The sequence below is a fragment of the Diabrotica virgifera genome, chromosome 1, assembly GCF_917563875.1.
Source record: "Diabrotica virgifera virgifera chromosome 1, PGI_DIABVI_V3a".
Taxonomy (NCBI): Eukaryota; Metazoa; Arthropoda; class Insecta; order Coleoptera; family Chrysomelidae; genus Diabrotica; species Diabrotica virgifera.
The window spans coordinates 138,503,054-138,528,801 of record NC_065443.1 but is presented as its reverse complement, the minus strand read 5'-3'; the positions used below and the strand labels follow the sequence as shown (position 1 = coordinate 138,528,801).

Here is a 25,748-nt window from a genome sequence, read left to right as displayed (position 1 = left end):
TAGTAAGTATTAAAATTAGTTTAATAGTTAAATTAAATATAAATAAACGGTTTAAAGTATATTGATTTCGTTGAAATCATATAATAGAAGTATAACTTCTTACGTGCGTACAAAGTACACACATATTCTTTTTTTTTGTTAAAAATGAACATATTCACTCGCAAATAACTCGAAAAGTATTGACATAGCGAAAAAACTCTATAGAACACAAGTTGTTTCGAATTAGTCATTTTATCCAATTACGTTCTTATTTTTAATGTATATTTTTCACCGTTGAGAGGGGGGTATTCCCCTCCATTTTTGTAAAATGGAGGGGATGTAGAATTGTAAACTTTTTCTTATATAATAATAGACAATTTCAACTAACTATTCCCAAATTTTCATCCTTCCTTTATTTTTTTGGGAGTCAGATTGTTCTTCGATCGAAGGGAAGTGTTTCTGCCCCTTATGTACACATTAGGAGAACATATTGTCAAGTTCTTTTCTCTTCAAGCCTGTGAGCAAGCAACTTTTAAAAGTTTCTCTGTATTCCATACGCTGCCCACCCAAGGCGATTCTTCTCCTCAATTCATGGGCCTAATTATCCCTTACAATCATAATTTCGTGTCCTAAGTATTTATATTTATCTACGATTTGTATCTCTTGCCTACCAATACTGATGTTCTGGTTAGATACCAAATTTGTCATTATTTTTATTTTCGAGATGTCTATATTTAAATCTACATTCTCTGTAGCCACAACGAGTTCCCGTACCTCCTTTTTATTTCCTTTGTCAGCCAATCCAAGTTCTTAAAAGCATGTTCTAGCACCGTATTAAAGTTTAGCCGACATTAAGTCTCCTTGTCTAACCCCTGCTGTATTTTTATCCGATTGCTGTATGTTATTTGACAGTGGTTGTTGCCTTAGGTATATATTATACATATAATAATTTTATATACCTACATACTATCTAGCCTGCATTATTTAAGACCTTATAGTAAGGTTTTTTTACTCGTACCTTAAAAATTAATCAAACTTTGTAAGGAAAATGAAAAGCTTTAACGTCGACCTAGTGTCATATGTAATTATAAAATTTCACTGCTCTAGTCAGTACGCACCTTTAGATCTTCCTCTTGATTTAGTAATGTTATTAAGTAGCGAGTGAACTTGTCATGAAACGAATTTTTTTGTCAAAAGGGGTTACCAACCTAAGAAAGTTTGAAAGTTTACATATTTGTAATTTTTTTAGGATCTGAAAGTGTAATGGATGAAAAGTTCTCTCTACTATTCCAGTCACAATTTAGTGTCGGAGGAGGAGAATTAATGTTCCAAGTGTGGACCTTGAGTTTACCAGTTGCAGTTATTGTTCACGGTAATCAAGAGCCGTATGCTTGGGCGACTGTTACATGGGATAATGCTTTTAGTGAATCTGGCAGAATACCTTTTGCTGTACCAGAAAAAGTAAGTTTTATTCATGCTATGCTTTGTTTTTAAACGAGGAGGAGTAAACTAAAAAGACAGATTCACACCCAACAAAGTCACTAGAAAAGTTAACAGAAAAGTCACCAAATATGTCTTTTTGATTGATCATGACGGCCTTCAACAGTAATCCATAAGTATTATATTATACTAATACGTCCCTAAAGAGTTCTAAAACTAACGGCTTTTTATATAAAAGCACACTAAAAATCTAAAAATTAAAGGAATAGCGCAGAAAATACAAAAAATCGCCGATATAACTTAATTAACCTATGAAATGCCAATAGTGTCAAAATTTCCTAAATGTCAATAGTGTCAAAATTTCATAGCAGTGGAGTAAGCTTGCCTGCGGTTGGACCAATTACAAACAAGCATTACGACGCGGTAAATTTGAATTACTCCTCCTGGTTTAAAAACAGAGCATAGTAGATAAATTTTTTAGAACGGTTTTTCGTATACTATAACCACGTTCTCGTATTTCAACATTATAAGAATTGTGCATTTAATGATATAAGCATATAATTTGGACTACATATTCGCGGTGTGCAAGTACTTGGAAAGGGAAACGAGAAACGACCGTGCGCGAGTCGCGGAAAAATATTGCAACTATCTTAAATAATTCATATTGTCAATTGAAATTGTCAAATTGACGTATATTTCATACCTTCTGTCATTGACGCAGAAAAATTATATATTGCTCTACAATATTGATATGATATGCAATTATTATATAAAGGTAAATTTAATTACTTGTATTTTGCTTGCAGTACTGCATTTTAATAACTGATTTTATTTACTACATACAATTGTTTACGTTTGCTAAACATAACCTGCATCTTATTTTTTCTTCTTATTATTTTTTTGGACTATGGTCTTGACAATTATCCAGCAACCAGGACTAATATAATTGGCCAATATAATTAAAAGTGCGAATAAAAGTACAGAGCGTAGAAATAGAGGTCGCTTTGCCGAACTTGCACGGTCCCAATACTACACATATAAAAGTTCAAAATTAGATATGAGGCCATCTCAGATTTTACATTTTACACAAATGGCGGGCATTCAAAATGGCGACGATACATATGTGACTAATAGCACGATAACTTTTGAACGAAAAGTCCAACTTTAACCAAATTTAGTATGTGGGTTCTGTTTTTGGCGTCTAAGATCAAACTCTTGAACTGGAAGAATCGGTTTACCAGAAGTTGTGTTTTTGCTGATTTTTGATGTAAAAATATGTTGTTTTTTTTTTCAATTCTTTCACCCTTTATATATTAATTTTTCAAAAAGGTAATACCGGCGTTGAAAAGAGCGTAGAAATATTTTTTAGGAAATATTTTTAACTTTTGAGTTATGTTAATTACCATTTAATAAATACATCACTTATCTTCACATGTACCTATGTTCGGCAGATTCGTGCAAATATTATAAGAATTATCGTACATTTAATGGTAGAAGCATATAATTTGGACCACATATACTACACAGCCAAAAGTTCAAATTTAGATATGATGCCATCTCAGATTTTGTCTTTTACAAAACTGGCGGGCATTCAAAATGGAGACTATACATGTGACTAATAACACGATAACTTTTGAACGAAAAGTCCGAGTTCAACCGAATTTGGTATATAGGTTATTTTTTTATGTATAAGGTCAAGGTCTTGAACCGGAAGAATCGGTTTACCAGAAGTTGTATATTTCCTGATTTTTTATGTAAAAATATGTTATTGTTTTTTCAATTCTTTCACCCTGTATATATTATTTTTCAAAAAGGTAATACCGGCGTTGAAAAGAGCGTAAAAATATTTTTTAGGAAATATTTTGATCTCTTTAGTTATGTTAATTACCAATTAATAAATGCATCACGTATCTTCACATGTACCTATGTGCGGCAGATTCGTGCAAATAATATAAGAATTATTGTGCATTTAATGGTAAAAGCATTTAATTTGGACCACACACGCTACACATACAAAGATTCAAATTTAGATACGAGGCCATCTCAGATTTTGTCTTTTACAAAAATGGCGGCCATTCAGAATGCATCTGCCGCACATAGGTACATGTGAAGATACGTTATGCATTAATTAAATGGTAATTAACATAACTAAAAATTTCAAAATATTTTATAAAAAATATTTTTATACTCTTTTCAATGGCGGTATTACCTTTTTGAAAAATTAATATATACACGGTGAAAGAATTGAAAAAACTAACATTTTTTACATCGAAAATAGTAAAAACACAACTTCTGGTTAACCGATTCTTCCGGTTCAAGACCTCGATCTTACTCATCAAAAAAAGAACCTTGATGCCAAATTTGGCTGAAATTGTGCTATTAGTCACATATGTATAGTCGCCATTTTGAATGCCCGCCATTTTTGTAAAAGGCAAAATCTGAGATTACCTTATATCTAAATTTGAACCTTGATATGTGTAGTATATGAGGTCCAAATTATATGCTTCTACCATTAAATGCACAATAATTCTTATAATACTTGCACGAATCTGCCATACATAAGTACATGTGAAGATACGTTATGCATAACTAAAAGATACATAACTAAAAAGTTCAAAATATTTCCTAAAAAATATTTTACACTCTTTTCAATGGCGGTATTAGCTTTTGAAAAATTAATATATACAGGGTAAAAGATTTGAAAAAAAAACAACATATTTTACTTAAAAACTAGGAAAAACACAACTTTTGGTAAACCGATTCTTCCGGTTCAAGAGCAGCTCGGTCTTACACATTAAATAAAGAACCTATATACCAAATTTAGTTGAAATCGGACGTCTCGTTCAAAAGTTATCGTGACTAATATCACATATGTATAGTCGCCATTTTCAATGCCCGCCATTTTTGCAAAAGGAAAAATCTGAGATGGTTTTATATCTAAATTTGAACCTTTATATGTGTAGTATATGTGGTCCAAATTATATGCTTCTATCATTAAATGCACAATTGTTTCACATATCGGCTGCACTAACCGGGATTTAAACATATTTGGGACTACCGCAAGGTAGCATCTTGAGTCTTCTATTATACCGTATGTTTATTTTAAATTAGATTTTACATTAGATTTCCAATACATGGCAACACTGCTTCCTCGCTTTCCACACCCGAGTCGCGCGGATTTATTCATAGTCCATTCTTTCACGGTTTTTGCTCTAAATTTTAAAGAACCGCTTGGATTGACATGAAATTTGGCATACGTATAACTTACATGTCAAAGAAAAAAAGTGATATTGTGCCGATGTGTGTTTTTGCCCTGGGGGTGACTTTCACCCCATTTTGGGGGTGAAAAAATATATTTCCAAAATAAGTCCGGAAATGGGTAAACTGACTAATTTTAAGTAACTTTTGTTCTATAGAGCTTTTTCGCCAAGTCAAAAAAAATTGTGTACGCGTTAGGTCTCTGGATCTCGTAGAACCAGAGTTATAGCCAGTGAAAAATATATTCATATTCACCAAATTTCAAATAGAACATTTCGACGTGAAATATCCAAAAAATTAAGCACATTTTGGGGAAAACCCATTTTAACTTTTTTAAAGTGTTTAAAAAAAGCTTTATTTCTGTTTTTACAAAAAGTTTCTAGCATTAAATTTAAGCAAGTTACGCTCAAAATAAAGTTGGTCCCCAGTGCCGGTTTAACCTAACTTCGGGCCCTGGGCGCTGGAGGTTTAGGGGCCCCCTTCAATGCTATTCGTTGTCAGTTTTTTTAACAAGAAAGCACATGCATTAACTATAAAGCAAGAAGAATAGCAAACGTAAAAAATAATCCAAAAAATACATTTAAAAACATAAATAAAAAACAGGAACTTCCACAAAACAACACATGACAAGCAAAAAAACATATTCTAAAAAATACATAAAGACAAATTTAGATCACTTTTTTTCTTGACTTGGCATTCGCAAACTGCCATATAATATTATTACAATTCAGTTTCTCCAGTTCTTCATTCTCTATATACAATAGTTATAATGCGTCTAGGTTTTCTTGGCCCAAATTTGACCTTAAATATGTTTTTATTCTTTTTAAAGCCGAAAAAGACCGCTTGCCTGACGCATTAGAAATTGGTATCGTCAAATAAGTTTGCAGTAAAGTTAAAATATTGGGAAAAGTTGCTTTTACATCCTGAAAGAATTAAATTTTTAATAAATTGTATGATGTTTATTCAAATTCTGGCATAACGTTACAAAATGCAATTTCTATTTGGTTTCATCAACATCGTTTTTATGTTTCTCGCATAAAGTATTAATTGACGTCTTGACTTCTTCTTTATCTCTAGATTAAAAAAACATCTAAAAGCTGATTTTACATCCTTGTAGCATTCAATTCGCGATTCTGAAAACAGCAACTAATTTTCTAGACTCTAGATTTTCTGCGACAGCGAAAATTTCATCGTAAGTGGAGTGCTAGCCTTAGAGGCCACTGTATAATGCCAACTTGCAATTTTTGTAATCGCTTTACTTTTGAATGTTTGAAAGAGTATGTACCTATTGTTTGCGTACATATTGGCATATTCGAGAATAATCTATTTTTTATCTATAAATTAGATTTATGTATATCTATTTTTGTCTTTCGTTTAACTATTTTAAAAGAACTTATTTTGTTCCTATTTTAAAACAACTTATTTTAAAGCCGAAAAGTGAGATAAATTATTATTTAAGCCCCACAATTCAAAATGAAATTATTAGAAACTAAAAAAACTCCGTTTGTGCGATTATTTTGGATACAATTCGAGACATGGCCATTGATTAATAATCTACGCAGTTTTTACTCACTACCTGGGTAGTTTTTAATCAATGACATGGCGAAATCTGACAACTTTCTGTAGTTTTTGGAAAAAGGCCCCGCCACAAACACTGACACGGGGATCTAACAATAGAACAAAGGCGTTTGCAGTGTATTGGAGTATCTGCGTATGAGATTTTTTCGGAGAATATGTAAATTATTTAGCGACTTTATTTTTTTATAATTAAAAGGAACAGGCATCTTCGGGCCCCTCTGGGGCCCGGGCCCCTGGGCGCCCGCTCCAAGCGCCCAGTGGATAAACCGGCACTGTTGGTCCCTTTTGTTTTTGCAAAAAAAAATCGGGAAGACCACCCCCTAATTAGCAACTTAAATGAAATTAATCGTTACTGCTCCACAAATTATTTTACTTATGTTGTGTTTATATGATCTGTAAGTTTTATCGATTCAAAGTGCTTATTTTTGAAAAAATTTGGTTTCAAAGTAAAATTTTTAAAAATCTAAATTTTGAAAAATATGCTTTTTTTCAAAATAACTTTATTTTGAGCGTAACTTGTTTAATTTTGATGCTAGAAATTTTTTTTATCAAACAAAAATGAAGCTTTTTTTAAACACTTTAAATAAGTTGTAATGAGTTTTCCCCGAAATATGCTTCATTTTTGGTTATTTCACGTTAAAGTATTCCATTTGGAATTTGACGAATATGAACCTATTTTTCATTAGCTATAACTCTGCTTCTACTAGGTGTAGAGAGTGTAGAGACGTGATATATACACCATTTTTTAAAAAATTTTACAGGCTATATTTTTGCTAAGAATGTTTTTTCTACAAAATACTTACTATTTGAGTTATTTGCGAAAAACCGTCTAAAAGCGTGGTTATTTTGTTGAAAAAATGAACATATTCACTGCCAAATAACTCGAAAAGTATTGACTTAGTGAAAAAACTCTATGGAACAAAAGTTACTTAAAATTAGCCAGTTTATCCATTTCCTGACTTTCTTTGGACGAATATTGTTTCACCCCCAAGAGGGGGTGAAAACCACCCCCAGGGCAAAAGCACATATCGGCACAATATCACTTTTTTTCTTTGACTTGTTAGCTATGTGTATGCAAAATTTCATGTCAATCCAAGCGGTTCTTTAAAATTTAGAGTTTTTGCAATATTTTACCGTTAAAGAACGGACATCAGTCATTCACCGATTCTGCAGTGGCAGTGCAAATCATTCTCCTAAGCCATGTTGCCGAGTTTATCGTTTTCTTCAGTCGCGTATCGCTAATCGAAAACACGTATGGTATTTACTGTTTATTGATGGCTTAGAAAATAAACTTCATCAACACATAAACATCTTACATTACGCCGGCCGATGATATACAAAAATAGACGATGATATAAATGTAATGATTAACTTAAATCAGCATTGCATATTCTAATAAAATGGGCGATGGATAAGAACTTAACTGAAAATAAATTTTAAATTGCTGGTTCATCTAATATACATAACCAACATTTTGTTATTATATTGTACGAGGCGTCACATATTATTTTTCCATACTTTACGCACTGTATATTAATAAATATCAAAAAACTATTTACAACTCTTCAATATTTTAGGTACCGTGGGTTAAAGTAGCAGAAATGCTATCTCTTAAATTTCGAGCCGCCACTGGAAGGGGTCTAACGGAGGACAACTTACGATTTTTGGCAGAAAAGGCCTTCAGGGGTAATTACAACGAATCAACAAATGCCATGCTAAGCTGGTCGCAGTTTTGTAAAGAACCATTGACTGACAGGAATTTCACTTTCTGGGAATGGTTTTTTGCCATCATGAAACTTACCAGGGAGCACCTAAGAGGACCATGGGCTGATGGGTAAGCGTCTTATACCGATTGTTGTCGTTAACACGTTCCCTGCCACGTTGGGGACCAACACTAGTGTTGCCTTAATGGGCCACGGGCCTTAATGGGTCCCATGGGATTAACACTTTTTATTTATTTATTAACGGCCTTTTTAAAATGATCACTAAGAGAACAACGTGGCCTAGAAGATATCGCTCCCTTATTCAAAAAGAGAAATAACTCAAAATTTGCATTTATTGAGTTTTCATCATAAAGTGAAATAACTATGCAAGGAGAATATTTGAATTCAACAGTTGAGTAATTACGACGAAAAATGAAAGAGATAGATGATAGTGTTTCTCCTTTTTACTAAAAGGCGGGAAAAAATTGATACCGGTAAAGTGATCAAATTCAGTAATGAGTCGAGGTTGCGAGGGGTAAGAGCTGTACAGTTAGTTAAAAAAGTGAAATAACTTGAAATTATTATTGGTGTTAGACTATCAGGTAAATAGTTTATATACGTTTATTTCTTCCAAAAGTGCATTAATTTAGAGTTGTTTCACTTTATTGGAAAATATGACATTGTTTTTTCCGCTAACATTGTGACTTATTACAGTTTAGTATAAATTACGTCAGAGTATTACGAAAAACTTTTTAAGTTAATTCATTTTTTGATTAAAATATTCAACCAAATCATGAGTGATTAATTATTGCTTCAGTATTATATTATTAAGATATCAGGAAAAGATTAAAAAGGTTTCAAAATTATTACACTTATCCTCTATGTACTGACGAAAGCGATGTTGACTTAAGCGATACAGATCCAACATTTATTAACATTGAACCTAAAAGAAAGAGAAACTACTTTTTTGAAAAATTGAGATCTTCCACCAGTTCTGCAGATTCTAGTCGTTCTTCTGGTTATTGTATTCCAAAAAAGAGACGCAAACGAACTAAAAACCCTTCGCCATGGAAACATAATATAATTAAGCGCAAGCGTAATACAGGAAAATCGCATGTATCTACTTCGAAAACAAAGAAGACTATTCCAGCCAGGTGCCTTAAAGAACCATGCACAGAAAAATGTAGAATTAAATGCACTACAAACAAAGATTAATATGGAGTGTAGATACGAACTGTTTAAGAAGTTTTGGGATTTAGGAGATTTAGGTAAAAAAGAGCATACATAAGTTCCAGTATGATCGACATTCAGCCTAAATACAAATATAACAATGCTGAGAAGCCCAGGCACAATAACAAAGCATTTCATTTTATAATGAATAATACGACGATTAGAGTTTGTAAATCTTTTTTTACAAGGCTACGTTGGACATTTCCGTTTCCGATAGGATGATATTTACGGTACAGAATAAAATGAACAACAACGATTTTTCGAAAACTGATTTGAGAGGCAGACATGATAGTCATAGAAAAATTAGTCCAGAATTACGATCTGCAATCATGGAGCACATTCAATCTATCCCTAAAATTGAATCTCACTACCTTCGAGCATCTACAACAAAGGAATATATTGATGGCAGCAAAAATATAAAAGATTTGTTCAACGATTTTAAGCTCAAACAAGAAAATGACAATAGAGACGCATGTACTTATAGTATATATTATAAACTGTTTACAACGGAATTTAATCTCTCATTTTTTCAACCAAAAAAGGATCAATGTGATCTATGCACCTCGTATAATAATTTTACTGCTGGTCAAAAGAAGGACCTTGAAGAAAAATACCAAACACATATATAGAAGAGAAAAACTATAGTAGGATTGAGAAGTTTAACGATCGCAGCAAAATAAACAAAAACATCAAAGTAGTTGTGTTTGATTTAGAAGCGGTGTTACAATGCCCAAGAGGTAACTCTTCTTCCTTTTACTATAAGTCTAAGCTGAATTGCTACAATTTAACTTTGACTGGATTGGCATCACAGGAATTTAATGTAGCCTACAAAAATGTACATTGCTATTTTTGGTCAGAGAGTGAGGCTAAACGTGGAGCTATAGAGATCGGATCATGTGTATGGGCATATTTGAAAGCTATATCTGAAGAAGATGATGATGAAAAGGAAGTAATTTTTTTATTCTGACAATTGTTGTGGCCAAAACAAAAACAAATATATCACATCTCTATATCTTTAGTGTGTGCAAACGTTAAATATTAAAAGCATAACAAATAAATATTAATAAGGGGCCACGCCCAGAATGAGGCCATAGTGTCCATAGCCTAATTGAAAAGGAAATTAAAAATAATTTAAAATCCGGACCAATATACACACCAGACCAATATATTACTTTAATCAAGAATGCCAAAAAATCTCCACCTCCGTTAATTGTTCATGAACTGAATTTTAAATCATTTCATAATTTAAAATTATTGCAAGAAGAATGGGGATATAATTATTCAACTAATACAGAGGGACATACTGTTAATTGGAATGAGATTAAAGTTTTGAAAATCACTAAAGAGAATCCTTCTGTTTATTATAAATCATCATATAAAGATGAAAATTACCGGGAAGTGAATGTTAGAAATAAACGGAAGAAAATGAAACGAATTACAGATATAGAACTTCAAGCAGCCTATTCCGATAAACAAAAAATAAGTGAAAATAAGAAAAAAGACTTAAAAGAATTCATTTCAAAAGGATTGATTCCTTCTTTTTATGCAGGCTTTTATAATTCTATATTTTAATTTTTTTAAGGTATAAAATGTTCAATGAAAATACTTTTTTTTGTTTTAATTCTTATATTAATATTTGCAAACGTGTAACATTATTATAACTTTAAGGTTTTACTTTGTTTTGATATTGTATACTCCAATGTAACAATTTTTCTATAATAATTACAGATAAAAAAACACGTTTTTTATTAAAAAAATCCTATTTTATTTGTAAACAAAAATTATTTCAATCGTTCATTATTAATAATACCGCAATAAGTCTAAATATTTTAATTACTTGCTAGGTGACTTTAATATAAAACTGCAATATTTAAAATTGTTACGACTGTGTTTAAATTATGATATCATATTTTTCATCAAAGAGTGAAATAAATACAAACTTTTTTTATAAAATTAATTTAAACGTATTTCATTTTGAAAATCTAATAATGTGGAACCACAATATAATACTAAACTGATTACACTACCCAATCCTACTTTTGAAATTAATCTAAACCATGTATTTTTATAATAAAATTAAGTTGTCTATAAAAAAAGGTTAAACTTTAAATGCGTTATTTCTTTTTCTGAACAAAGGTGCGATATATATGAAGTAAGTGGTTTCGTAAATATTCATTAATTTTGACGAAATAACCAAGTTACAAGGCTCTATATACAAAAAACTACATATATGGTGGCCCGTTGAGGCGCACAAATGAAAGTATGACTGGCAGTAAAGGTGTTAACATCAATTGAAGATATTTTTATTTCAGTGCCATCATGGGTTTTGTCAGAAAGAGAAAGGCGGAGGAGATTCTATCTTCGCGGGTTCAAGGAACCTTTTTATTAAGATTTTCTGATAGCGAGTTAGGAGGTATAACAATCGCTTGGAATTCCGGTAAGTTTTTTTCACCTTTATTTCATTTGTAACTAATCCAGCTGGAACCAGGATACGTTTTCTTTTTCAAACAGGAAAATCTTTCGTCTAACAATAAAACAATGAAAACTTTTGTTTTCAGTACTTCCACAAAATCTATTACAAATTAATGTCACTACAGCTGTTTCGGCAGAGTACTTTTGCCAAGTGATTTATTTTACTATGTGATGCTGCATTTTAAAGTCTCTAACCGAATAGGTTGAGGAATGGGAAGCTTTTTCTCTCAAGTTGGTCATTCAGAATTATATCTGTATTTTTCAATTTATTAATTTTCATAGATTCTAATCTCCTTAAAGTTCCCTTTCCTATCGGAGGTTGGATGTCATAATGGCTATGGTCACTTTGTTGGCTGCTGCTCTGAATAGTTGTAACCATTGAATGCTGCATACTGAATAGTAGTTAAACCACTCTCTAAGGTTCCTCAGCCAGGAGATGCATCTTCTTTCTATGCTTCTTCTTCCTTAATATATTCTAATACAGATAGCTTAAGACCTTTACTTTGAATATGAAGAATTTGAAACTGTTCATTATAAGAATGATTCTGATCTAGAAGGTGAAGTGCGTATGTAGAATCTGGTTTTTTATTTTTGAAACCTCTTTTGTGTGCTGCTATCCGTTTGTCAAGGTTCTGCAAGTTTGACCGATGTAAGTTTTTGGACAGTCACCACATGTCAGTTTTTAAACACCACTCTGTAATTGCTTTCTCTTTCTACTCTTGTTCTTAATGTATCTTTACTTAAGTTGTTGCTAGTTCTGAAAGCTGATGTTATTGCTTTCTTCTTATGTATTTGGCTACTTTTGTTGATATCTTGCCTGTAAATGTGATAGAGCAGAATGTATTGGGTTTTTTCTGTTGTGGTGGATAGACTAACTTCGGGCCTTTCTTATAGTAGGAGAGCGAAGTATGCTAAATGTGCAGTCACTCGAGCGCTTTGGGGACATTTTGGGTTGTGAAGAGTAGGTCCTAAAACCAAAAAAAGTTAAGTAAAGTTTTCCATTTTAGTGGGCGCTTGCCATTTTTTAATTTAATTTTCCATTTCCAACAATCGTTTTTTCCGATTATAGCGCCATCTATCCATAATCTGAAAAAATGTTTCGAATAAAAGTTGATTATTTTTACGTAAAGAATCCAAATCTGGAATAAAAATTTGGGGCTTCTATTTAAGATTTTAAAGTAACCCCCCACCCTACCTCCGTGGGGGGTCGTGTTTGGTACCATTCGATAGATTTTTCAAAAATATTGATTAAGTGTATTTTGCAGTTTTTCGATCTAATGTTTATTTTGCGAAATATCGCGTGATTTGTATTTAAAATTTTAAAATTACCCCACACCCCTCTCCGTGGGTGTCATGTTTGGTATCATTCGATAGATTTTTGAAAAATATTGAACACATTTTTTAGTTTTTCGATCTAACGTTCATTTCGCGAATTATTCGCTTTTTTTAACTTTTAAGGTAGAATTCCGCACCAAGCGACCGAGACAGGAGACCGCGACAGGCGACAGATAGGTCGCGATAGACGATAGTTGGTCGCTGGTCTCGGTCGCGGGCTGCAACACTACCCTGATATAATTGCATTGAGAGCAGTCGTGGGGAGACATCGCCTATCTGTCGCCTGTCGCGGTCTCCTGTCTCGGTCGCTTGGTGCGGAATTCTACCTTTAACTCACCTATTTCCTTACGCCCCGCTCAAATCGTCAGATTTTTTATTCAGATTTCGAGTATTTTTAAGGATAGTTTTTTTTCTGGCCTCCCTTAACGAACTCCCCTGTGTTAATAGCCAATATATGGTAGAGGTACATCTGCAGGGCACCAGGTTTCTCCCCATATGATAATCTGACGCGCTCGAGTAACTGCAAAAATCCCCGCTTGGGCTCCCTTACCATTATGGAGTTTTTGTTTTAAAATGTTGTTAATTGTTTGTTGTAGCCATTGTTACTGCTAGTTGCTTAATGATGTCCAGTTCTATCTCGAAGTTATTTTTTGACATGGGAATTTCTGTCAGTCTATGTATCATGCTATGGTAGGCTGCTAATTTGTGTTGTGTAGGATGGGATGATGAATTGTGTATAGTTGTGTCAGTATGGGTAGGTTTATGAAATACGTTTATGATATTATTGACTGGGTTCGGGGTGGTTTCAACCTTATATGGGGTGGTTTGTTCAGTTTTTAAAAAGAAAAAAGCAGAGCGGCATATTACTTTATTATATTTTAAGATTTTAATTTAAGAAGTTTTCACTTCACATTAAAATTGGCTTCTAATTTTTTAGATTCTGGAGACGTTTTCAGTTTGCAACCTTTTACACATAAAGATTTTGCCATCAGGTCTCTGGCCGACCGCATTTCAGATTTAAATCACTTGATATATCTATATCCAGATATATGCAAAGAGATTTTGTTTGGAAAATATTACACACCATATCAAGGTACGTGATATAAATATACAGTGCTAGTCAAAAGTCCGTACCCCCCCCTCGTATCTTTTGATCGGTTATACCTATAATAGTGAAATTTGGAGGGAGGAAATAAACGGAGGTAAGCTTCTTAACTAGTCATGACAGGTGGCGTAATAGTGACAGATGACGTTACAGAGCCACTGTGACCGATAATTTTAAATGGGACTTTATGGCAAGTGATACCTCATTTGAAAGGTATTCAAAATACCTATTCAGTTATACTAATTTTTTTGGGTTTAAGTTGATTTTGATTTTGGTGAAAAAATTAAATAAATATAATATTGTACTTTCGCATTTAATTAATAAAAATTCAAATGTCCACCTATGAGTTTTTTTGTCAAAAAGATGACGTTTTTCAATTCTCTAGTAGTTTTTACGTCAACGTCAACCTTTTTGACAAGTAATCATAGGCGGAATTTTGAATTTTTTAAATTAAATGCGAAACTACAATTTTTTATTTATTTCATTTATTTATCAAAATTAGCTTAAACTCACACAAAATTAGTATGACTGAATAGGTATTTTCATTACCTTTCAAACGAGGTATCACTTGCCATAAGGTCCCATTTAAAATTATCTGTCACAGTGGCGCTGTAAAGTCATCTGTCACTGTTACGTCACCTGTCATGACTAGTTAAGAAGCTTACGTCCGTGTATTTCCTCCTTCCAAATTTCACTATTATAGCTATAACCGTTCAAAAGATACGAGGGGGGGTACGGACTTTTGACTAGCACTGTATTTATTTTAACATATAACAATCAAAAAATCAGAATACCACTCAAGATTAAGACGATTTAAATTATGTGACCCGAAAATTAATTGAAGAGTATGTATATGGGGTCTAGAAGTGGATAAAAAGAAAACCGCGTAATTTTGGAGGAGAGCAAAAAAATCTCATACTAGACGACATAACCACGATAAAGCACTGCTCTACGACTACAAATATATGGGTTGAAATATTTCGCACGATGGAACATTAGACAAAGACATAAGAGAAAGAAATACGTCAGGAAGAAAAGCCTACACAATGTTAAAACAATCAGTATACAGCTGTGAGGTATGGTCACTCAAAGAAAGAACACTGACAACGCTGAGAGCAACGGAAATTGATTTTTGGAGAAGAGTAGCAGACGTAACAATAGGTGAAGCTGGAGGGGATGATGACATAGACCCGGAAATGGTCAAGTACATGGGAGAAAAAGGGATAAACTGGTTGCTGAAAATATACAAAGAGGCATGGGAAAAGCAACAAATCCCACAAGACTGAAGCAAAGTAACCTTATAGTGCCAATATACAAAAAGGAAGAACACGTCAACTGCGAAAATTATAGAGCAATAGATTTATCATCGGTATGTTTTAAAATATACACGAAAATAATAAAGAACAGGTAGAAAAACAACTGGGAGAAGAACAAGCAGCGTTTAGACCAGAAAGATAGACAAACGATAACATTTGCATCATTAGAAATATAATAGAAAGAAGTATTGACTCGGGGGAAAGCTCATTCTGGCATTCATAGATCTAAGTGCAGCATTCGACTCCATAGAAAGAAAAATTATATGGAAATGGTTGCAGAACATGAAAGTACCAATTACACTGATAAAAATAATTGAAAGTATATACAGAGTAGTAAAAGGACGTGTACAGATAGCAGGAGAAAGATCTGAAGAATTCAATTGGTGAAGAGGTATCAAACAAGGAGACAGTCTTAGTCCGCTACTATTCATAATAGTCATGAACGAATTGACTAGAAATACTGGAGAAAGAACGAACCAAATACAGACAATAATAGGATACCAAAGATTACAGCCAATAAAAATGGAAGCCTTATTGTATGCGGATGACATAGTCCTTATAGCAGATTCTGTGACAAAAATGCAAAAACTTATAAACATATGGACAAAAGAAAACGAGAAATTAAAAATGGAAATAAACATCGAGAAAAGTAAAATAATGGTCATCGGCGAAAAGGAAGAAAATGAAATAAATATAAAATGCAAAAATACTCAACTGGAAATAGTTACCGCATATGATTATCTTGGAAATATAATTACCAATAATGGGAATAGACCTCGAAATAACTAACAGAACTAAAAAAATCTAACAAACTGTACTACGCAGTTCTGAGGAAAAAGGAATTGTCCCACGAAATAAAAATTAAAATATATAATACGATTGTGATACCGACGATACTGTATACGAGCGAAAATTGGACTTTACAGAAAAAGCATAATAGTAGGATAAATGCAATTAAGATGAGACATCTACGAGCTATAGCCGGAAAGACCAAATGGGATAGAATAAGAAATGAGGCAGTAAGAGGGATAACTAAACAGGAACCAATAATGAATAAAATAATAAAGAGACAATTAGACTGGTGTGGACATCTGATGAGAATGAAACCTAGTAGACTAACAAGGAAAATTCACGAAACAAGGAATATTACAAAAAAGAAAAAAGGCAGACCGAGAAAAAAATGGATACAGCAAATAGTAGATGCGGGAAAAATTAAACAGAAAACGCTTGAAGAAATGAAACTAATAGCACAAGACAGAAAATAATGGAAGATATGCGTGAATATGTAGCTCAACTTAACCCAAATCCGACACCTGAAAGGGGAGAAAGAAAGGAGAAGAGCAGCCGAAAGATCTAGACGAGAAGGAACTAATGGGAATCAAGTGAACAATCATGGATGATTTATCAACAAATCAACTTATCTGGGTTAGACATATACAAAGAATGGATAAACAGCGAATACCAAAGGAAATATTAAAATGGAAATCGGAAGGAAAGAGAAAACGAGGTAGACCGAGAAAAAATTGGAGCGAAGGAATAGACAAAGAGCTGAGAGAAGGAAACATAGAAGAGGATCTATGGAACAACCGGACGAAGTGGCGATTGGAAGTCGGAAAACGTCTGAGAACGTTATAAACCGACATGAAGTAGTAGTAATGAATATTATTTCTATATAGATTTCTAAAATATCCTATAAAATATTATTTCTATATAGATTTCTAAATATATTTGCGCAATGTACAAGGTGATTCAGTGAAACGGTACGATTTGGCAACGCTGCTGACGATAAAATAGAGGTGGGAAGAGTGGGAAATTTAGTTATCATGGAGACGTAGTCGGGTGAACAACGCGCATTTGCTGTGAGACTAATTACAAAAATGGTGAAAGTTTTGTGCGTGCACAACGAGCGTTTGCCGCCCCACGCTGCCGTTCCGTCTAACATGGCTATTAAAGACTTGATTTAGGAACTTCGAAAATAGTGGTTCAACATCACAGAAAAGAGCTGGCTGTGTCAGAACTGCTCGCATACCACTGAATATTGAAGCGGTGCGAAATTCATTATACGCGAGTCGTCTCAAGGATCTTAGAGAATTTGCGTGTAATGAATTTTACGGCGCTCTAATATTCTGTGGCGTGCGGGCAGTTCTGACACTGCCACCTCTTTTCTGCGATGTTGAACCACTATTTTCGAAGTTCCTAACTCAAGTCTTAATAGCCATGTTAGACGGAACTGCATCGTGAGGCGGCAAATGGTAGTCTAAACGAAACGCTCGTTATGCACGCACAAAACTTTCAACATTTTTGTAATAAGCTTTCACAGCAAAGGCGCGTTGTTCACCCGACCACGTCTCCATGATAACTAATAACTAAACTTCCCACTCTCTAGATTCACAACGTTTACGTCGCAAGCCCGCGGCACCTCTATTTTATCGTCAGCAGCGTTGCCAAATCGTACCGTTTCACTGAATCACCTTGTACATTGCGCAAATATATTTAGAAATCTATATAGAAATAATATTTTATAGGATATTTTAGAAATCTATATAGAAATAATATTCATTACTACTACTTCATGTCGGTTTATAACGTTCTCAGACGTTTTCCGACTTCCAATCGCCACTTCGTCCGGTTGTTCCATAGATCCTCTTCTATGTTTCCTTCTCTCAGCTCTTTGTCTATTCCTTCGCTCCAATTTTTTCTCGGTCTACCTCGTTTTCTCTTTCCTTCCGGTTTCCATTTTAATATTTCCTTTTGTATTCGCTGTTTATCCATTCTTTGTATATGTCTAACCCAGATAAGTTGATTTGTTGATAAATCATCCATGATTGTTCACTTGAATCCCATTAGTTCCTTCTCGTCTAGATCTTTCGGCTGCTCTTCTCCTTTCTTTCTCCCCTTTCAGGTGTCGGATTTGGGTTAAGTTGAGCTACATATTCACGCATATCTTCCATTCTTTTCTGTCTTGTGCTATTAGTTTCATTTCTTCAAGCGTTTTCTGTTTAATTTTTCCCGCATCTACTATTTGCTGTATCCATTTTTTCCTCGGTCTGCCTTTTTTCTTTTTTGTAATATTCCTTGTTTCGTGAATTTTCCTTGTTAGTCTACTAGGTTTCATTCTCATCGGATGTCCACACCAGTCTAATTGTCTCTTTATTATTTTATTCATTATTGGTTCCTGTTTAGTTATCCCTCTTACTGCCTCATTTCTTATTCTATCCCATTTGGTCTTTCCGGCTATAGCTCGTAGATGTCTCATCTCAATTGCATTTATCCTACTATTATGCTTTTTCTGTAAAGTCCAACTAATTTGGTGGACGATTTTTGAGTTGTCTTGACGTTGCCTAGGCAACCTTAAGCGTTGCATAAGACAACTGAAGCGACTATAAAAAGTGCCTGCGTGCTCAAAGAGTCGGACTGGTTGTGTTTTTTTACCTATATAAAAAGTAAACTATTTTGACATCATATCAGATATTTAAATTTATATCAATACATAAATAAGGACTTAAACAAAATTACCTGATGTGATATTTATAAACGCATCTCAGATTACCGTCAAATATGGATATTCCACCTTTAAAAAACACTTTGTATGTAAAAATAAGTCTCCTAACAGTGTAGTAATTTTTCAGATAACCCTCCATCGGCGAATAATGGTTATGTCAGGCAAATATTAGTGACTCAGATTCCAGGTTTTACTTGCTTTCCTAATTCTTACCCCAACACGCCACAACACGATTCCACTCGTGATACAGCGTCGGTAATTAGTAGGTAAGTTAAGGCTTTTCTATGACAGTTTAATAACATGCTGATTATTCACCATTTTTGAATAGATAATGACACCCATTACTTCACCCGTGAGTACACGGGCCTGGGTACACGGACTCCCACATGAAATCCTAGGTAGGATTGATCAGGCTACCCCGATGCAGGCATTGATCAATGCAGGCCAGCGTGAGGCGCTGTATTCCTGCTATGTCTAGTGACTTATCTTCGATCTGTATTGCTTGACGCGATCTGACGACGAATAAAGAAGGCGAAAAGGACTCTACAATATGCAGTCACATTCTGCCTTATTCGTCTAGGAAGTGATCCGAAAGATAGTTCCGAGTACTCAAAATCTGAGTAAAGATAAAAGTGAAAGACAGTCTATGTTTCCTTTCGATTCAGAGGTGGTTCATCATCCCCAGACAGCTGTTTCTGTCTCAGACGTCTACATGAACACCTCTGAATCGAAACGAAATCAAACTGCGTATTTAAGGTGAATTATAAAAATAATAACGAGCGATTCACAATTATTTGCATCAAAGCTATCAAAGAAAAAATTACGTATGTCTTGTAATCTGAATTTATATCATTGGTTTATCAATTAATTTTGATTAACATTGTAAAACATAAAAAAATCAGTCAAAACCTTTAACACAGAACATTAATCAAAAATAAAAAGAATTAACTTAATTATAAGTAACAATAATAAATAAAATCAAACAAGATGCTGTATGTCCACGGTTCTTAGACATTACTACGGTTGCCCATATCGACTAACTAATGAACATTATGGATGCGATTACGTCACGAGTATACTGTAATTTGAATCGTAATATGATTTTTTTCGAATCCTGAGAAAACTAATAAGTATTTTTGCAAAATTTAAACACAGAATGAAAGATTACATTATTACCGAGGGCCGAAAGTCCCTTAGAGTAAATAAAAAGTTTCTTTTGAATGAAATATTTGCAATTAAAAATCACACTTTTCTTTTATTTTCAACCCTGTAACTGATTAAAATAAACATTATAAAAGTTTTCAGGGACTTTCGGCCCGCGGTAATAATGTAATATTTCATTCAGCGTTTAAATTTTTCAAAAATATTTATTAGTTTTCTCAGGATTCGAAAAAAATTAATACATTTAAAACACATTGAGAATTTTGACATGCGTCAAAATTTTGCATTTTGCTCCGTTCCCCTTAGTCGGTCTTTTATGTCTTTGATGTATGGAAAATAGTCGAGAGTTAAGAAATAAAGATATTTAGTGGATTATAATACCTAATTATGGAAAACTGTTAATATTTATCCATGCAATATTTACAGAAATCTAGGACTTCAATCTCCATTATACACTGAACATTTGTCGCTGAATTTCCATTAGTACTGGACTAACAGTTAATAAAATAGTTACTATTGAATACATACCATCCTTAGAGGTCAGCTAGGATTATGTGAATTAGAATTACTTGCATAATTTATTGTAAGAATTTAAATAATAGGTACCTATACATTTTCCACACTACAGCCTATACTTGGCATTCTAAAATGTCATCAACATTATTATTATGTTAATACATAATGAAATTTTAACGTTTTAACTTATCTTATAAATATATATTCTTATTTAAGCTCCTACAATAGGTACGATGTACAACTTTCATGAATAATTCAAAATAAGTTTTTACGGGAAACAACACCAAAATTACAATACAAAAATATAAAGTAAACTAGGATATATTATAAGATAAATAATATCACAAATAATACACATACATACACAATAATACAGATTCAATGATCGAAAATCATTTAAAAATATGGGATTGTGTATTCTTATGACGTAAAGTCAAAAATTTAAGTCTCCCCACCGCCGTCGGACAAGACAACCGTAGTAAAGTCTAATAACCGTGGTATATGCAGAGACACGTTAAGGATAGACCAGGCTAGTCATATGCCACTCAATGCATCGAGGTCTAACGCCGACATAGGATTATAGAATAGAAATATGCTTTATTGTCACTGAAAATTATACAATTTTATGGACAAAGCTTAACATAGAGTCACAAAAAAATATATAACAATAACAAATACAATTTTCTGAAATTAGATAAATCGTCAATAAAAAAAATATAAACAAGTTAAAAAAGGGAAACAAAAAACAAAACCAATATATTGCAAAATTACTATAAATTGCAAAATTGAACATACAACATATAATAAAACACAAACAAAGGAACTGCGTGGTCTAGCCATCTTTGTCTGTCACATGCGCGGGATCGTTTGGTTAAAAAAGATAGATAGACCACCAATCGACTGTTTCATGCATTGTCTACGCTTAATATGTCTATGGGTATATGTCCACCACCAACATCTCTACATAACCTAACTTTTCTTGTTAAGTTGACGTACACGATAGTTCAGATACGACAAGTATCTGAACATAGTCAACGTTGACGTAAACTGGAAAGTATATGCTATGAGCTCGTAGGTAGAGGGGATAATTAAAAATTCGCAAGCGCCAGTAGTGACAAGTCTGTAAGCTTTTACTGGAAATTTGACATAAATATCAAAGTGATTAATTTAAAACATTGAAATTAAAAACATTAATAGGAAATAATATTAGTTGGTCAAAGCTGTGGTGTATATTTTTACCTTAAATATACTTACGTTTTAAATACTGAATTTAAGTTTTTTTAATATTTCGTAATATGTAATTATAAATTAATCTAAGCGCCATCTACATGATAATTGTAAAAGTATCTGAAGTAAGAAATTAATATTTCATTAATAGAACGTTAAAATGATTAGCAAAATCTTTAAAAACTCGATTACAATTAATTACTTTTTTGCGTTGTAAATATTAAGCGATAACAATTAAATAATAAGTTTAAAAATTACCGGTGAAAGTTGCATCAGTAATCCGCTAGGAGCGACACCAGCGAAGTCAGAGCGTATACAGTCGAAAAAATGAAAGAATACCCACGAACGATCACACTAATCACTTCATTTGTATTTGTTGTGTTTTTCTATAAATAACAAACTTTTGTTATAGAAAAAGATAGCAAATACAAAGTAAGTGATTGATGTGATCTTTCATGGGTATTCTTTCATTTTTCCGACTGTATCTGAATTAATAATAGACATGCACTGTATAGCTATCTCTGTCGTTCAGAGCCACCTATGGTGACAATAATTTTGGATCACACGTTATAATCCACTTTATAGAAAAATTATTTACTTTATTAAAAAAATTATTATTTTTTACTATTTAATGTTTGATTTTTTGTGCAGTTGTCCTGGATCTGTAGCTTCGACGGTCCCCAGCCACATAAACGGTCCCACGGAATATCTCGACCAATTTGAGGACATAAATGGATTAGTCAACTTTGAGATGATGAGCTAGGACGAGCGAAGGCAAAATTTACATCTGTAAAATTGATAGATTTATAAATACGTAGGTTTTATGTTTTTGATTGGACGGACCTCATTTTACTGAAGGTAACAAACCAATCTGTGATAATCCGTCTGTATGGTCATAACGAGTTGTGATATTGTATCAAATTACTATTTTTATAACCTTTTCATTAGACATTCAGACAAATAGTAGATCCTGCGCATAAATTCTATCAACAAATAGCTCAGGGAAATAAAATTTCTCTCGGGACAAATCCTGGTATCTGAAAATTTTTTAAGTTATTATAGGTCTATACAAAGAAAACCTATTAGTCATGGATCCCGCCTATATAAAGAAGGCCTATATAAAGAAAAGCTGAAAATAGTATTTTTAGTGTCGTAGCACCTTTACTTTACCTGGGGATGAGGCGAGTTAATAAATTATATTTTCTTCGTAATATGTACAAATAATCTATATAAAATCTCTATATATAAGGCATAAAATAGTTCTAAGAATAAAAAAACACGATTCACTTCAGATTGCTTCAAATGCACTAACGCTTTGTATAAAAACAAAATACTGAAAATTCTACAAAATTCAATTCGTATTGTCAATAGTTCGGACTGCAAGTTATTAGAAAATAAATCTCATTTTACAATGTCTTAACACTGGCCGGGCAATAAAAAAAGGTATTTATGTACCGCTGTTTAGTACTCTAACGCTTCGAATAAAAACAGATTTTAAAAATTCAACAAAATTCAATGTATCAGTTGTCAATGGTTCCCACTGCAAGTTATTAGATAAATAAATATCATTTTACAATGACGACACAGTCTTGGCAATAAAAAAAGGTATAGATGTAAAAGAAGAAGAAGAAATGTAGAAAATATTTTACCTCTATTTAGATATTTATACCCTTTTATACAAATACCAACTTCGCAAGTGCTTGGGCACGCTCGTGTCGAGTCGAGCGCGTATATTAAGGGGTTAATAATTTTTAAACGTGTCATTTGGTCTGTGTCACATGTCAGAGATTGGACATTCTTAATGAAACACTCTGTATAGATCTATAATAACCAAAAAAATTTTCAATAGCTGGATTTGTTACTGTCCCGAAAAAGGTCTTTTTGGCTTATTTCCCTGGTGTAGAATGACTTAAAGTAGGATTAATTATAAATAATGAAACATATCGATTCGTGGTATTGCTTTAAATGTGATTAATTTCATTGGGAACCACTTTAATGCCATAATGCAAGTGCAATATATCATTAATTTGTTGTATAATTCAGCTGTTTTTAGTATTTTAGTTTTGTAATATTTTACATATTTTTAACACGAAAATTTTTTGTTGTAGTTTTATAGAATAGTTAATAAAAATAAAATTCGTTACTTGTAGTACTGCATTACACAACTGAGTAAATTCCTAACCTGAACATTTGAGTCATTAGTAGCATTAATATCAGCCTTAGCTGTCGTTTTCTGCATTTATATGTATGATCAATACTTTTGTATGGAACGGAGGCCTGGACACTCAACATAACGTTGATGAATAAGTTAGAAGACTTTGAACTCTGGCTTTACAGAAGAATCTTGAATATACCTTGGACAACCCACACCACCAACGAAAATTTTCTGAGGAGAATAGGTACAGATATGGAGCTGCTAAAGGTCATCAAAGTTAGAAAAGTTAGCTACCTGGGACACATAATGAGAAACGAAAAATACGGGTCTAGGACATTTCGCCGTCGCCGTCGAGCCATTTCGCCGTCGCCGTTTCGCCGTCGAGCCATTTCGCCGTCGCCATTTCGTTGTTAGCATTCGTACTTATAATTCCGGGATGATCATTACTTGTATATAAGTTTTGAATGGTTTTCGAACGATTATATACTATCACTTTTGCATAATGAAGTTTTTTATTTTTGATACAGTAAAAACAATTGAAATTGAAATCCCTTTTCTCAATATTGTTTATTTCCGGAAATCTGACAATAGTCATATTTATCTATTTAATGATGTATTCTAATTATACTCTTGTTTATTGTCCTTAATTTCCTAGAAATAATAGGTTAAACTTAAAATTACAAACAATAGGTGACTATTAAAGGTTGGCAGGTACATCAGGTACCGTTAACAGATTATTATCTACTTAATGATGTATTCTAATTATACTCTTGTTTATTGTCCTTAATTTCCTAGAAATAATAGGCTAAACTTAAAATTACAAACAATAGGCGACTATTAAAGGTTGGCAGGTACATCAGGTACCGTTAACAGATTATTATCTACTTAATGATGTATTCTAATTATACTCTTGTTTATTGTCCTTAATTTCCCAGAAATAATAGGTTAAACTTAAAATTACAAACAATAGGTGACTATTAAAAGTTGGCAGGTACATCAGGTACCATTAACAGATTATGTCCCTTTTCCTCATTTCTCTCTTTTGATTTGCTATATAAGCGCAGAATTCATCTGAAGAGTTCAGTCGCATCTTGAAAGTGTTTGCGATAATTACGAACTTAATTATGGACCGACAAATTCTATCAACTAGAGGAAAGCCAAAATTTAGCTCAGATGGTTTTATTTATGTTTTAATGACGATGAAATTAGATTTTGGAGATGTGAGAGAAGAGGCATGTGTAAGGCAAGAATTCACACTAAAAATGGTGAAATAATAAAAAAGGTTAGTATGTTATCACGTTCTTGTAAACTTAACCAATGCCGGGATGGCGACGGCGAAACGACCGACGGCGAACTGGCTCGACGGCGAAACGTCCCAGTCCGGAAAAATACCGCCTCGCGCAACTGATTATAGACGGAAAGGTCGCCCTGAAAAATCCCTTTGAATTTACTAAAGCTAAATTTTTCAGAGTTGATTACTGTGATTGTGTAGAGAAAAATACTGCGGTCGGTCAAGCGAAACGTAGAACAGGTGTTACTGAGAGGCTATCAAAGTTGCTTTCCTACGAAGGTAATTAAATCCATTTACTAAGGCTGAAAATCAGTACACACATTCTAAATTGAATATAAATAAAAGTTATAGTCGGTTCGCTAAACTCAGACGCAACTGGCTAGATATTTTAGTCGATAGTTTTTTTGTTTTTTGCCTATTTTGCAAAAATTGGCAAAATTACTAACTATTTAGTGATTATTAACTACTTAGTAATTATTT

The 25,748-nt window shown here is 33.1% G+C and overlaps 1 protein-coding gene across 2 annotated transcripts in view; it reads left to right on the top strand.

Annotated features, from left to right (window-relative positions):
• Positions 1-23,971, top strand: part of LOC114330294 (signal transducer and activator of transcription 5B) — a 61,141-nt gene extending 37,170 nt beyond the window's left edge. For both annotated transcript variants that reach the window (XM_050644812.1, XM_050644807.1), the window contains exons 9-14: positions 1,229-1,440; positions 7,833-8,089; positions 11,501-11,625; positions 13,933-14,088; positions 19,046-19,184; positions 22,474-23,971. In XM_050644812.1, the coding sequence (XP_050500769.1) occupies positions 1,229-1,440; positions 7,833-8,089; positions 11,501-11,625; positions 13,933-14,088; positions 19,046-19,184; positions 22,474-22,585 (1,001 nt within the window). In that variant the 3' untranslated portion in view covers positions 22,586-23,971. The remainder of the gene's footprint in view (positions 1-1,228; positions 1,441-7,832; positions 8,090-11,500; positions 11,626-13,932; positions 14,089-19,045; positions 19,185-22,473) is intronic.
• The last annotated feature ends 1,777 nt before the right edge of the window (positions 23,972-25,748 follow it).